The sequence below is a fragment of the Salmo salar genome, unplaced genomic scaffold, assembly GCF_965601325.2.
Source record: "Salmo salar unplaced genomic scaffold, fSalSal1 ptg000615l, whole genome shotgun sequence".
In the NCBI taxonomy this organism is placed as follows: domain Eukaryota; kingdom Metazoa; phylum Chordata; class Actinopteri; order Salmoniformes; family Salmonidae; genus Salmo; species Salmo salar.
This window is the reverse complement of record NW_027675441.1, coordinates 626,585-641,297: the sequence shown is the minus strand read 5'-3', so window position 1 is coordinate 641,297 and position 14,713 is coordinate 626,585. Positions and strand designations below refer to the sequence as shown.

General features: G+C 42.1%; 1 protein-coding gene across 2 annotated transcripts; it reads left to right on the top strand.

Moving 5' to 3' along the window:
* The first annotated feature begins 2,307 nt into the window (after window positions 1–2,307).
* On the top strand, window positions 2,308–14,483 carry LOC123733383 (NLR family CARD domain-containing protein 3-like). Of its 2 annotated transcripts, none has more exons than XM_082972219.1 (11): window positions 2,308–2,492; window positions 3,436–3,579; window positions 4,278–4,394; window positions 4,685–4,769; window positions 4,891–5,119; window positions 5,496–7,266; window positions 7,562–7,735; window positions 10,091–10,264; window positions 11,005–11,178; window positions 11,760–11,806; window positions 12,216–14,483. In XM_082972219.1, the coding sequence occupies exons 2-11, from the start codon at window positions 3,452–3,454 to the stop codon at window positions 12,740–12,742; spliced, it is 3,426 nt and encodes a 1,141-aa protein (XP_082828345.1). In that variant the 5' UTR covers window positions 2,308–2,492; window positions 3,436–3,451; the 3' UTR covers window positions 12,743–14,483. The 2 variants fall into 2 exon arrangements, with proteins under 2 accessions (XP_082828345.1, XP_082828346.1); XM_082972220.1 differs by having other exon boundaries at window positions 2,310–2,492; window positions 4,660–4,769.
* The last annotated feature ends 230 nt before the right edge of the window (window positions 14,484–14,713 follow it).

The window sequence follows — 14,713 nt, the reverse complement described above, 5'->3', positions numbered from 1 at the left end:
CAGGCAGTCCTCGGTTGCCTTATGTGAAAGCCGGTTCCTGTCGTGAGTCGATTGCATTCATAGAGGAAAAGGAGGACTCACAGGTGGAAGTTGATCCAAACATAGTTAGCACATAAAAGGAATGGTGATGACTACAACAACGATGGTGGTCAGCTGCTGCCCTCATTGGGTATAGCGAGCACCATCCCCCTCTCTCTCCCTCCATCCCCCTCTCTCTCCCTCCATCCCCCTCTCTCTCCTTCCATCCCCCGTTCTCTCCCACCATCCCCCTCTCTCTCCCTCATCCCCCTCTCTCTCCCTCCATCCCCCTCTCTCTCCCTCCATCCCCCTCTCTCTCCCTCCTTCCCCCTCTCTCTCCCTCCATCCCCCTCTCTCTCCCTCCTTCCCCCTCTCTCCCCCTCCATCCCCCTCTCTCTCCCTCCATCCCCCTCTCTCTCCCTCCATCCCCCTCTCTCTCCCTCCTTCCCACTCTCTCTCCCTCCATCCCCCTCTCTCTCCCTCCATCCCCCTCTCTCTCCCTCCATCCCCCTCTCTCCCCCTCCATCCCCCTCTCTCTCCCTCCATTCCCCTCTCTCTCCCTCCATCCCCCTCTCTCTCACCCAGGTTCTGTTATCTCAGGTCATAAATTCCTGGAGGAGACTCTCTCCCTCGTGCAGTATAGAGAGAGGGTTTCACACTCTGATGGATGAGACAATGCAAGCCATTCATTTGTGGGGCGATTTCCTTCAACCTGCTGACCAGGCCCCTGTGTCTGTCCACCATAGCAGGAGCCCTGACGGTGATCACAAAGTTGACTTTTTCGAATGACAGGCCATGCTACGTAAACAATTGTTCCAGCTTTGTGAATAGGATGTCCCCGGCGGTGTGTCCTTCCAGGGGAACGTCCCCGGCGGTGTGTCCTTCCAGGGGAACGTCCCCGGCGGTGTGTCCTTCCAGGGGAACGTCCCCGGTGGTGTGTCCTTCCAGGGGAACGTCCCCGGTGGTGTGTCCTTCCAGGGGAACGTCCCCGGTGGTGTGTCCTTCCAGGGGAACGTCCCCGGTGGTGTGTCCATCCAGGGAAACGTCTACGGTGGTGTGTCCTTCCAGGGAAACGTCCACGGTGGTGTGTCCTTCCAGGGGACCGTCCCCGGAGGTGTGTCCTTCCAGGGGAACATCCCCGGCGGTGTGTCCTTCCAGGGGAACGTCCCCGGCGGTGTGTCCTTCCAGGGGAACGTCCCCGGCGGTGTGTCCTTCCAGGGGAACGTCCCCGGTGGTGTGTCCTTCCCATGAAAATAACGGACATATACACACAACTGTGCTACATCGGTGTTGTCAGTACTCTCATCAATAGCCAGGGGAAAATGCTCAGCCTGACTGAGCCCCTCCAGAACAATCCTATGCACATCATCCGCCAGAGCACAGACACGGCGTCCGGCTGATGTCACAGACAGGGGCACCTGTTTGACAGACGCAATTATGCTATCCATAGACTTGTCTGTAGCCAATTCCTCCAAAACTGTCACCATGCATTTTTGTTACTTTTTGAGAACGACATGTTCTCTTGCTATCAAGCTCATTGTTCTGAATGAATGTTGATATTAATAAAGTAGTGTAGACTACAGTAGGCTACGTAGACCTGTTTTTCCCCACCAATCAACACACAGAGAAATAAACAAAAAGTTATAATTGAATAGAGATATTGGTGATTTTATGATTTTATCAGATCTAAATTATTTTATTGTCACTGAATGTACTATGTACTAATCAAATGTGTTAAACATGTTGTTAAATTTGTAGTGTAGGCCTATTAATTGTGCTAATATTATACGCTAATTATGTTCTGGCCCGCCCACTTTAACTCAGAAAAACATTCTCCCGATGTCACGTCCTGACCAGAGAAAGCTGTTATTTTCTATGGTAGAGTAGGTCAGGGCGTGACAGGGGGGTTTCTAGTTTAGTTTTTCTATGTTGTTTTCTAGTTTTGTATTTCTATGTTGGGTTTTGTTTGGGATGATCTCCAATTAGAGGCAGCTGGTCATCGTTGTCTCTAATTGGAGATCATACTTAAGTAGGTGTTTTTCCCACCTGGGTTTGTGGGAGATTGTTTTTGAGTAGTGTATGTTTCACCTCTGCATCACGGTTTGTTGTTTTTTTGTTCTTTAGTTTATGTGTATGTATTGCATAGTTTCACAGTTCAATAAAATATGTGGAACGATAATCACACTGCACTTTGGTCCGCTCCTCTCTATGACAACCGTGACACCCGAAGCCAAATCTAGTTGACAAACCCTGTTTTATAGTATGTCATGGCCTTTACTGGCCAACTGCTGTTATGTTTATGATATACTATGGTGTTGTGTCACTAGACTTTGACCAGATATTATTGCATCCAAAGATCAACTGTACCTAGAACATAGATACAGAGCCACTTGTTATCAGGAAGCTGCTCTCTCAGCACAACGGAAAATATCTCAATGACTTGACATGTTCTGGTTGTGAATTCAGGCTACAAGGTAAGAATCTTCCCAGGGATTATTGTAAAGTGTGTAGAGAAATTAAATGTATGGTGTTATTTTAGTATAGTGAATGACAGTAAAACACTCAGATCTAACAGTCCATTTCACCTGGGACAGTTATGTGACAGTTCAATCATACAAAATGGTGCTAACTGGGCGTAGGCGAGTCAAATTCAAAAACATATTGTTCATATATTCATATATTGTGGTTATTTTACAATTTGTATATTTTTATGTATAAGTTGTAAATCGTCTTTCAAAATATCGTAAAATTTGTTTTCAAACTTACAATGAGCTCCTCTTTCCTGTGTAATCTGGTATGAAACCACTGAACATACTTTTCTTAACATTGTTATTATGAACTGAATTCAGTAACAGCATAATAATATCATACCTGTTAAACAAAGCAACACACTAGAATGAGAGAAATTATTAAAAGAGAAAGTGAGACATTAATATTATTATTAGTTATTATCTATTATTATCTATTAATTAAATCACCTGACTGTTTCTATGTATGTTAGTAAATGTTTTATTTCTAAGAGATAATGAATATAAGAGAACAATTGACATTCAATAATTAGTTGTCACTGTGTTAACCACAACCAACATGCTGGATCGCTGTTTAGTTGTCACTGTGTTAACCACAACGAACATGCTGGATCTCTGTTTAGTTGTCACTGTGTTAACCACAACCAACATGCTGGATCTCTGTTTAGTTGTTACTGTGTTAACCACAACCAACATGCTGGATCTCTGTTTAGTTGTCACTGTGTTGACCACAACCAACATGCTGGATCTCTGTTTAGTTGTTACTGTGTTAACCACAACCAACATGCTGGATCTCTGTTTAGTTGTCACTGTGTTAACCAACATGCTGGATCTCTGTTTAGTTGTCACTGTGTTAACCACAACCAACATGCTGGATCTCTGTTTACAGGGGTCAGTGCTCTAAAATGAGTCTCTCTGGGGAGAGAGAGGAGGGGGGCCCTGCCTCTAAAATGAGTCTCTCTGGGGAGAGAGAGGAGGGGGCCCCTGCCTCCAAAATGCATCTCTCTGGGGGACATGACACCAAAGCTAAGAGGTAAGATGACAATTTTATGAAGAATTGATTAAGTTTATTTCCTAAATAAATAACTATCTTAAGGTGAATGCACTTACTGTAAATCTCTCTGGATAAGAGCATCTGCTAAATCAGGGGTTCTCAATCCGGGGTCTGTGGAGGTACTGCAGGGGTTCTGCAGGAAGCTCGGGGAGTGGTGGTGTATCCAGGGAGAAAACTAAACTAATATTCTGAAATGTCATTGTGGTCTTATGCTCCCATCTATTGAAATTATTTAGCAACTGCAGTAGTGCTTAAAAAATGTGTTATTCCTTACTAAAGTAGTAATTACTGAGAATTACTAGTTAATTTTATCACTTACAATAAAATAACAACTTATACCATAACAAACAATTAAACTGACATGAACCAAAATCACTATATATGTAGTTATTTAGTTAATTACCAAATTGAGCCGGTCGGTCACATTTGAGAGTGAGGGAGATATATAGCATTTTGCATAAAAAAACATGATTTTTGTCTCTGAAATGAAACCATCAAGTGATAGATTTTAAACAAATCCTTGTCTGTGAGAGATGTAATAATTAATACATCATTTCTTTAAACAATAAAAGCTCATTTCTGTAAAGTGATATGTTGCGTTTTGGAACTCTTCTTATGTTTCCCATCTGAGATCAGAGTAGATGAGAGATGTAATGTTTGTCTTTGTTGTGTTGAAGTCCAATCAAGCAGGAGAGACCAGCCTCCCCTGTACCCAGCTGTGTGTCCATGAAGAGTGACCTGTCTATGAATCATCCTATAGTGTTTAGAGAGGGAGACTTTTCTACTGAACAAAGGTAAGAAGAACTCATGGGTCATGGTCAGTGAGTTAAACAACACTGTCTCTAGTCATTTCTCCTCTCCCATTTTCACATTTCTTTTGGTTGTTTTCATAATCCATAGGCTAATCCTTTAGTCCATTTTCATAGTCCTAAAACTCTGTCTGTGTGTGTGTGTCTGTGTCTGTGTCTGTGTGTGTGTGTGTGTGTGTGTGTGTGTGTGTGTGTGTGTGTGTGTGTGTGTGTGTGTGTGTGTGTGTGTGTACACTCCCTGGATGAGGAGATGTAATCTCATGTTTTGTCCACAGAAACCAACAGGAGAAATCAGAGTCAGAGATTCTCAGTGGTCAGTCTTCCCAGAGTCATCAAACAGACCTGGACTCTGTATTCAGTGTATGTGATCCTGTTATGAACTTTTGTTTTCCTCAAGTAAAGTTTCTTTCAATTATTCATTAATGTGTTAATGAGAAAGCATTTCTTCTCTTGCTTAACTTATTTACTGGATTTATTTTAGTTGCTTGAAGAGAAAATGATGACATTTGTGAAGAACGAGCTGAAGATGTTCAAGAGGATTCTTAGTCCTGAACTCCCAGAAGGCTTTGAGAGTCAGAAGCAGGATGAGGAAGTGGTGGATGCTGAAGATGAGAAGCAGGAGAGCAGTGCCAGAGAGGGAGCTCTGAAGATCACACTGCACGTCCTGAGGAAAATGAACCAGAAGGAGCTCGCTGACACACTGGAGAAATGTAAGATCTGTCTGCCTCATGTTGAATGCTGTTTTATAACATTTAAAAGCTGTAGCTAAAGTACAGCTAAAGTAGCTGTGTAACTCAATGATATTGTCGCAGCCTTAACACAACACCTAGTGACCTCATCAAGTAGCAGCAGCGATGTATTGTGGTTATTAGTTTAGAGAGAGAGAGACAACATTAATAATACCATCAATAATACCAATAATAATATAATTAGTCAAACCAGTCTGTAATGTATTATGAAAACATTTACACATTTATACAGTCAGTTAAGAGAATACATTATTACAATAGAAAACTTTATAACAGTCCTTCAATAATGTAGGCATTAAAACAGATGTAATATTAATATCCTCTGTGTTATTTCTAGATTCAGATGATCCTGCTGTGATTTGCCAACGTGAACTCAAATCTAATCTAAAGAAGAAGTTTCAATGTGTATTTGAGGGGATCGCTAAACAAGGAAACCCAACACTTCTCAATAAGATCTACACAGAGCTCTACATCACAGAGGGTGGAACAGGAGAGGTCAATAATGAACATGAACTGAGACAAATTGAGACAACAACCAGGAAACAAGCAAGACCAGAGACTGCAATGAAATGTAACAACATCTTCAAACCCTTAACTGGACAAGACAAACTTATCAGAACTGTGCTGACAAAGGGAGTCGCTGGCATTGGAAAAACAGTCTCTGTGCAGAAGTTCATTCTGGACTGGGCTGAAGGAAAAGCAAATCAGGATGTCCAATTTGTGTTTTCATTCCCTTTCCGGGAGCTGAATTTGATGAAAGGTGAAAAACTCACTTTGATTGAACTTCTCAATCACTTCTCAATGGAAACCAAACAATCAAGAATCTCCAACTACGACAAGTACAAAGTTCTGTTCATCTTTGATGGTCTGGATGAGTGCCGACTGCCCCTAGACTTCCAGAAGAACAAGATCTGTTGTGACGTTACAGAGTCAAACTCAGTAGATGTTCTGCTGACAAATCTCATCAAGGGAAATCTGCTTCCCTCTGCTCTCCTCTGGATAACTACCCGACCTGCAGCAGCCAATAAGATCCCTTCAGTGTGTGTTGACCAGGTGACAGAGGTACGAGGGTTCAATGACCCACAGAAGGAGGAGTACTTCAGGAAGAGATTCAGTGATGAGGACCTGGCCAGCAGAATCATCTCACACATAAAGACATCAAGGAGCCTCCACATCATGTGCCACGTTCCAGTCTTCTGTTGGATTTCTGCAGTAGTCCTTGAACACATGCTGATACACAAGAGAGAAGAGACGCCCAAGACTCTGACTGAGATGTACACACACCTTGTGGTGTTTCATACCAAACAGAAGAATGAAAAGTATCTTGGGAACGAAGAGACAGGTCCACAATGGAATAAAGAGAGCATTCTGTCACTGGGAAAACTGGCTTTTCAACAGCTTGTGAATGGCAATCTGATTTTCTATGAAGAAGACCTGAAAGAGGCTGGCATTGATGTCAATGAAGCCTCCGTGTACTCAGGATTGTGCACACAGCTCTTTAAAGAGGAATGTGGGCTGTACCAGGACAAGGTGTACTGCTTTGTTCATCTGAGCATTCAGGAGTTTCTGGCTGCTTTATATGTGTTCCTCTCATTCATCAACAACAATGAGAATCTAATGGCCGAACCGCAAACAAAAGATGAGCCTAAAGTTACTTTCTACAAGAGTGCTGTGGATAAAGCCTTACAAAGTGAGACGGGAAACCTGGACCTGTTCCTCCGCTTCCTTCTGGGCCTCTCACTGGAGTCCAATCAGAAGCACTTACAAAATCTACTGACAAAGACAAGAAGCAGCTCAAAGACCCATGAAAAAACAGTCCAGTACATCAAGGAGAAGATCAGGGAGAATCCCTCTCCAGAGAGGAGCATCAATCTGTTCCACTGTCTGAATGAACTGAATGACCATTCTCTGGTGGAGGAGATCCAAAGCTACCTGAGATCAGGAAGTCTCTCTAGAGCCAAACTGTCACCTGCACAGTGGTCAGCTCTGGTCTTTGTGTTGCTGACTTCAGAAAAGGAGCTGGATGTGTTTGACCTGAAGAAATACTCTGGATCGGAGGAAGGTCTTCTGAGGCTGCTGCCAGTGGTCAAAGCCTCCAGAGCTGTTCTGTGAGTAAATAAAATGACATTTGAGAACTAATCATCTGGAACAAATATTCCGTTTAGAGAAAATATATGTATTAAAATATAATATTAATATGAAATATATTAATATGAAAAAATTACTGAATCAGTGCATTGGTGTTCACATTAGTATAACAATATGTCCATACAAATCTAGGAGATGGAAGATTAATCTATATGTTGTTTGGAAGAATAAACCAAATGCATCTGCCATTGTCCTTCTACACTACTGGTGTTAAATTAACAGTGTGTTTGTGAAGTCATGATGATCTCTTTGCAGGCTGTCAGGCTGTGGAGTAACAGAGAAAGGCTGTGCTTCTCTGGTCTCAGCTCTGAAGTCAAACCCCTCACACCTGAGAGAGCTGGATCTTAGCGACAATGACCTGAAGGATTCAGGAGTGAAGCTGCTCTCTGCTGTACTGGGGAATCCCCACTGTAAACTGGAGACTCTGAGGTCAGTATTCCTGTAGTTGGTCAACAAGTGATAACGCTTTAAGATTGCTTCGATCACGTGGGATATGTTCCGCATTGCGGCGAACAACAACATTGACGAATATGCTGATTCGGTGTGCGAGTTTATAGCTTCGGCGATGTCGTACCCACAGCGTCTATTAACCTCTCTAGGCTAGGCGGGACGAATTCGTCCCACCTACGTAACAGCCACGGCTATCCTGTGGCGCGATTTTCAAAACCTTAAAAAATCCTATTACTTCAATTTCTCAAACATATGACTATTTTACAGCCATTTAAAGATAAGACTCTCGTTAATCTAACCACACTGTCCGATTTCAAAAAGGCTTTACAACGAAAGCAAAACATTAGATTATGTCAGCAGAGTACCAAGCCAGAAATAATCAGACACCCATTTTTCAAGCCAGCATATAATGTCACCAAAACCCAGAAGACAGCTAAATGCAGCACTCACCTTTGATGATCTTCATCAGATGACAACCCTAGGACATTATGTTATACAATACATGCATGTTTTGTTCAATCAAGTTCATATTTATATCAAAAACCAGCTTTTTACATTAGCATGTGACGTTCAGAACTAGCATACCCCCCGCAAACTTCCGGGGAATTCGCTAACATTTTACTAAATTACTCATGATAAACGTTCACAAAAAGCATAACAATTATTTTAAGAATTATAGATACAGACCTCCTCTATGCACTCGATATGTCCGATTTTAAAATAGCTTTTTGGTGAAAGCACATTTTGCAATATACTAAGTACATAGCCCAGGCATCACGGGCTCGCTATTTAGACACCCGGCAAGTTTAGCACTCACCATAATCATATTTACTATTATAAAAGTTTGATTACCTTTTGTTGTCTTCGTCAGAATGCACTCCCAGGACGTCTACTTCAATAACAAATGTTGGTTTGGTCCAAAATAATCCATCGTTATATCCGAATAGCGGCGTTTTGTTCGTGCGTTCCAGACACTATCCGAAATGGTAAAGAAGTGTCGCGCGCATGGCACAATTCGTAACAATAAAATTCTAAATATTCCATTACCGTACTTCGAAGCATGTCAACCGCTGTTTAAAATCAATTTTTACGCCATTTTTCTCGTAGAAAAGCGATAATATTCCGACAGGGAATCTCCTTTTCGGCAAACAGAGGAAAAAATCATAAAGGCGGGGGCGGTCGGGGTCACGCGCATAAGCTAGTGTCTCTTGATCGGCCACTTGAGAAAGGCGATAATGTGTTTCAGCCTGGGGCTGGAATGACGACATTCTGTTTTTTCCCGGGCTCTGAGCGCCTATGGACGACGTGGGAAGTGTCACGTTAGAGCAGAGATCCTTAGTAAAAGATAGAGATGGAAAAGAAGTTCAAGAAATGGTCAGACAGGCCACTTCCTGTAAAGGAATCTCTCAGGTTTTGACCTGCCATTTGAGTTCTGTTATACTCACAGACACAATTCAAACAGTTTTAGAAACTTTAGGGAGTTTTCTATCCATATGTAATAAGTATATGCATATTCTAGTTACTGGGTAGGAGTGGTAACCAGATTAAATCGGGTATGTTTTTTATCCTGCCGTGTCAATACTGCCCCCTAGCCCTAACAGGCTAACATAATTGCAAAAGGGTTTTCTAATGATCAATTAGCCTTTTAAAATGATGAACTTGGATTAGCTAACACAACGTGGCATTGGAACACAGGAGTGATGGTTGCTGATAATGGGCCTCTGTACGCCTATGTAGATATTCCATAAACAATCAGCTGTTTCCAGCTACAATAGTCATTTACAACATTAACAATGTCTACACTGTATTTCAGATCAATTTGATGTTATTTTAATAGACAAAAAATGTGCTTTTCTTTCAAAAACAATGACATTTCTAAGTGACCATAAACTATTGAACGGTAGTGCATGTATTAAAATACCCTCAAATAAAAGGTGACATTATATACTGTCACCTCATATGAAACATTTGATCTCAAATCCAAAATGCTGGAGTATAAAGCCACATTTAAAATGTTATCTTCACTGTCAACATAGATATGATGTGGACTGTATACTCAATACAATCTAAATCTGATACCTCACTGTCTGTCTTTTGACTGATACTGCTTTTAAACTGGTCTGGTCAGTCTACTCAAATATTTGTAATATGCATTTTTCTATCTACAAGAAATACTTTGATAATTTTTCATTTATAATAATGATACATTAATTTATTATTAGATATGGCAGGTTTCAGGACACTGATATATCTGAATATGTTGAAGAAATATACTGCCACTTTTTTCACCACCAAAGAATAGCAGTGTGATTTTAATGATTTGACTCTTTGCAGGCTGTCAGGCTGTCTAATCACAGAGGAAGGCTGTGATTCTCTGGTCTCAGCTCTGAGGTCAAACCCCTCACACCTGAGAGAGCTGGACCTGAGTAACAATGACCTGAAGGATTCAGGAGTGAAGCTGCTCTCTGCTGGACTAGAGGATCAACACTGCAGACTGGAAACTCTGAGGTCAGTATTCCTGTAGTTGGTCAACAAGTGATAACTGTTCACCAGATCCACATGTTTTTACCAGACACACATAGTCCACACAATATGTGTTTGGACAGTGAAGCTTACAGTTCTAAATGTGGTGCTATGCTCCAGCATTTTGGATTTGAGATGTTTCATATTAGGTCACAGTACAGAATGTCACCTTTTATTTGAGGGTATTTTCATACATATCTGTTTTACCGTTTAGAAATGAAAGCACTTTCTGTACGTAGTTCTCCCATTTGAAGAAGTCTTAATTATTTGGACAAATTCACTTATATTGTATTAAAGTAGCCATAAGTTTAGTATTTAGTCCCATATTCCATGCCTGCAGTGATTACATCAAGCTTTTGATTCTACTAACTTGTTGAATGCATTTGTAGTTTGTCTTGGTTGTGTTTTGGATTATGTTTTTCCTAATAGAAACTGAATGGTGAATAATGTCCTGTCATTTTGGAGTCACTTCACTTGTATTGTCAGTAAGAATAGAAGATGTTTCTGAACACTTCTACATTCATGTGGATGCTACCATGATTATGAATAATCATGAATGAATCGTGAATAATGATAAATGGGAAAGTTACAGAGGCACAAAGATCAGACCCCCTCTGTTATTGGTGTTATTCTGTATACTTCTGGCCCTTCTTTGGACACTGTGTTAACTAACCTCTAGACGAGCTTCAATGGTATTGGTAATGGTGAGATTTGACTCTTTGTAGGCTGTCAGGCTGTCAAGTCACAGAGGAAGGCTGTGCTTCTCTGGTCTCAGCTCTGAGGTCAAACCCCTCACACCTGAGAGAGCTGGACCTGAGCTACAATCACCCAGGAGACTCAGGAGTCAGACTGCTCTCTGCTGGACTGGAGGATCCACACTGCAGACTGGAGAAACTCAAGTATGTAGAGGGTTTATGTCAATGTTCATATCAGACATGTTTGACTTATCAGGCTATTTAAGACAAACATTCTGACCACCACTTGGACAAAGTTATATGCTGACTGTGTGTGTGTGTGTGTGTGTGTGTGTGTGTGTGTGTGTGTGTGTGTGTGTGTGTGTGTGTGTGTGTGTGTGTGTGTGTGTGTGTGTGTGTGTGTGTGTGTGTGAGAGAGTTCAGTGTGTGTGAGAGAGTTCAGTGTGTGTGTGTGTGTCGTCTGTGTGTATGGGTCCAGTGTGTGTGCAGTGTGTGTGTGTCCAGTGACAATCTCTCAATGACATACACACACACACAAACAGGACACGCACACAAACTGGACACACACACACTGGACAAACACACACAAAGGACACAGACACACACACACACACACACACACACTCACACACACACACACACACAGGAAATACAAACACACACACACAGGACACACACAAACACAAACATTCGCTTGAAGTTATCTGCTGACCGTGTGTGTGTCCAGTCTGTGTGTTAGTTCAGGTGTACTTATTGACTGTCTGTTCTTCTGCTTACCGCTACAGTGTGGAACATGGTGGAGAGTACACAATGAGACCTGGGCTTAGACAATGTGAGTGTTGACTGCTGTGAAGATTATGACTAAGAATAAGTCTTAATTCAAGTTAAGTCAAAGTCAAAGACCACCATCATTACTGACTTGGTCATATTAAATATCAGCTGTAGTTCTACAGAAACAGAAATCAGGGACACCAAAGTTTACAAAGAGTTGCTTTGACAATGTGTGTGTGTGTGTGTGTGTGTGTGTGTGTGTGTGTGTGTGTGTGTGTAATTAATCGGAATAAGTGTGTTTTATATCACCAAACAGTTTAACATATGATCATTCAACAAGTCTCAAGTTACCTTAACTTCTCCTTTTGATACCCAGAAACATCTACATTAAATGAATTAGTGAAAAGTGAGTTAACATTCTAATGTGAATGATGATGATTTCTAATATTGTGTCTGGTTTCATCCATCAGATGTCTGTGATCTCACATTGGACCTAAACACAGTAAACAGACACCTCTCTCTGTCTGAGGAGAACAGAAAGGTGACATGTAGGACAGAGGAGCAGCCGTATCCTGATCACCCAGAGAGATTTGAGGACTGTGGACAGGTGCTGTGTAGAGAGGGTCTGACTGGGCGCTGTTACTGGGAGGTAGAGTGGAGTGGGAGAGGGGCTGTTATAGGAGTGACATATAAAGGAATCAGCAGGAGAGGAAGGGTTGAGGACTGTGTGATTGGATGGAATGACAAGTCCTGGAGTCTGTTCTGCTCTGACAACAATTACTCTGCCTGTCACAATAATAATCCCACTACCATAGACGTCCCCTCCTCCAGCTTCCACAGAGTAGGAGTGTATCTGGACTGGCCAGCTGGCACTCTGTCCTTCTATAGAGCCTCCTCTGACACACTGACCCACCTGATCACATTCACCTCCACATTCACTGAGCCCCTCTATCCAGGGTTTAGGGTTTGGTATGATGACTCCTCAGTGTCCCTGTAAATAATAATCTGACACACACACACACACCCACACAATGGACACACACACACACACACACACACACACACACACACACACACACACACACACACACACTTGCCTTTGGAGCATTTACGCCAATCAGGAGTTCGACGTCGGCATCAATCTCCTTCAACTGAACCTCTTTCAGGTATGGCTTTTGAGTTCTTTCTGAGTGGGAATGCTCTCTTTTGTCACTGGGATCTTACTCTGGGTGTAGATGTAATGCAAGAAATGTGACGCCCTCCACATCCGCCAATCTCTAATCTCAAAGCTCCTGCCCCATTGTGTGTAGCAGAATTTCCATCTCATTGCCTTGTGAGTCTCTCTGTACAAAATGTTGCTGAGCTACCAGATTCGAGAAACGCATAGGTTAACACAGACTTGCTTCCATTTGCCATCTTTACTTGAACTGGCACAATTGCAAGGGCACACACACTGACACACCAACACACACACACACACACACACACACACTGGACTCACAAACATCCTGGACTCACACACACACACACACACTGACACACCAACACACTGGACTCATACACACACGCACTGACACACACACTGGACACACACACACTGGACTCACACGCACTGACACACACACACACTGGACACACACAAACTGGACACACACAAACTGGACACACACATGCTGGACACACACACACACGACTGGACACATTCAGACATACGCATCTTCCTATAATTGGACCTTGACCCTCAAATTGGGAACAAACAGACACCTCATTCCAGCAATAACTTCCACCACAAACACAGAGGTGAAAATATTACCGGAATATTCTGCAAAATGTTGATGAAGACGTCACTCAATCCACCCAAAACAACATGCAGTCTTTCCACAAGACTCCCATGAAGTTATAGTGTGACGTTATGAGTCGACGTTAAAGTAACATTCTCACAACATACTGCACTTGTTTTATCCTGTTTTAGATGTATCCTCTGTTTAAACATTTAAACTCTTACAATAACACTGTTAAAATACCAATGTGATCATTTCTTGTCTTTTATGTTGGAAAAACAAATTGTACAATTATATGTGGACATACGCTCCATAGTTGTACAAGTATACATGGATATATTGTACTTTTCATAATAAAACATACTTGAAACAAGAAAAAGCATGTTAATAGTGGAAACAATTTTGTTATTGATTTTTACATTGCTTCTCCCTGTCTCATGTTGACGTTTGTCATGAATCTTGACCTGGAGGCAGAACTGTGCGATTTCCTCTAGATATGTCAGCTGCAATGTCAGAATTGGCTGTGGAAAATGTTGTTTTATGGTCTTAATTTAAGGGAAGGATTAGCAGTGTGGTTAGGGTTGAGGTTAGGATTAAAATCGGATTGTATTACTTTGTGCCTGTGCCAGCTAGTAACCACTTTGCTGAACTGCCTCCAGGGCAAGATTCATGACAATAAATGCCAACCTGCCTCCAGGGCAAGATTCATGACAATAAATGCCAACCTACCTCCAGGGCAAGTCTTACCTGTGGCTCCGTTTGTAGAGCATGGTGTGTGCAACGCCAGGGTTGTGGGTTCGATTCCCACGGGGGGCCAGAACAATTTTTTTTTTTTTTTAAATGTATGAAATGTATACATTCACGACTGTAAGTCGCTCTGGATAAGAGCGTCTGCTAAATGACTAAAATGTAAATGTAAAATGTAATTCATGACAATAAATGCCAACCTGCCTCCCAGTCGTCCCCTCCTTATCTTTACAAGGCTGCAGAACATGAAAGCTAGTGATGTGGGGGTTCTCTCATAACCCTCAGTCCCCAGGTGGGTAGATGGCAGGTTGAATAAAGAGAAGCTAGTGATGTGGGGGTTCTCTCATAACCCTCAGTCCCCAGGTGGGTAGATGGCAGGTTGAATAAAGAGAAGCTAGTGATGTGGGGGTTCTCTCATAACCCTCAGTCCCCAGGTGGGT

Excerpts from the sequence above, each read along its gene's own strand:
- LOC123733383 (XM_082972219.1), top strand. The coding sequence starts at position 3,452 with ATGAGTCTCTCTGGGGAGAGAGAGGAGGGGGGCCCTGCCTCTAAAATG. Across the intron at positions 4,770-4,890 it reads ACCTGGACTCTGTATTCAGT|TTGCTTGAAGAGAAAATGAT; the intron begins GTATGTGATCCT and ends GATTTATTTTAG. Across the intron at positions 11,807-12,215 it reads GAGACCTGGGCTTAGACAAT|ATGTCTGTGATCTCACATTG; the intron begins GTGAGTGTTGAC and ends TTCATCCATCAG.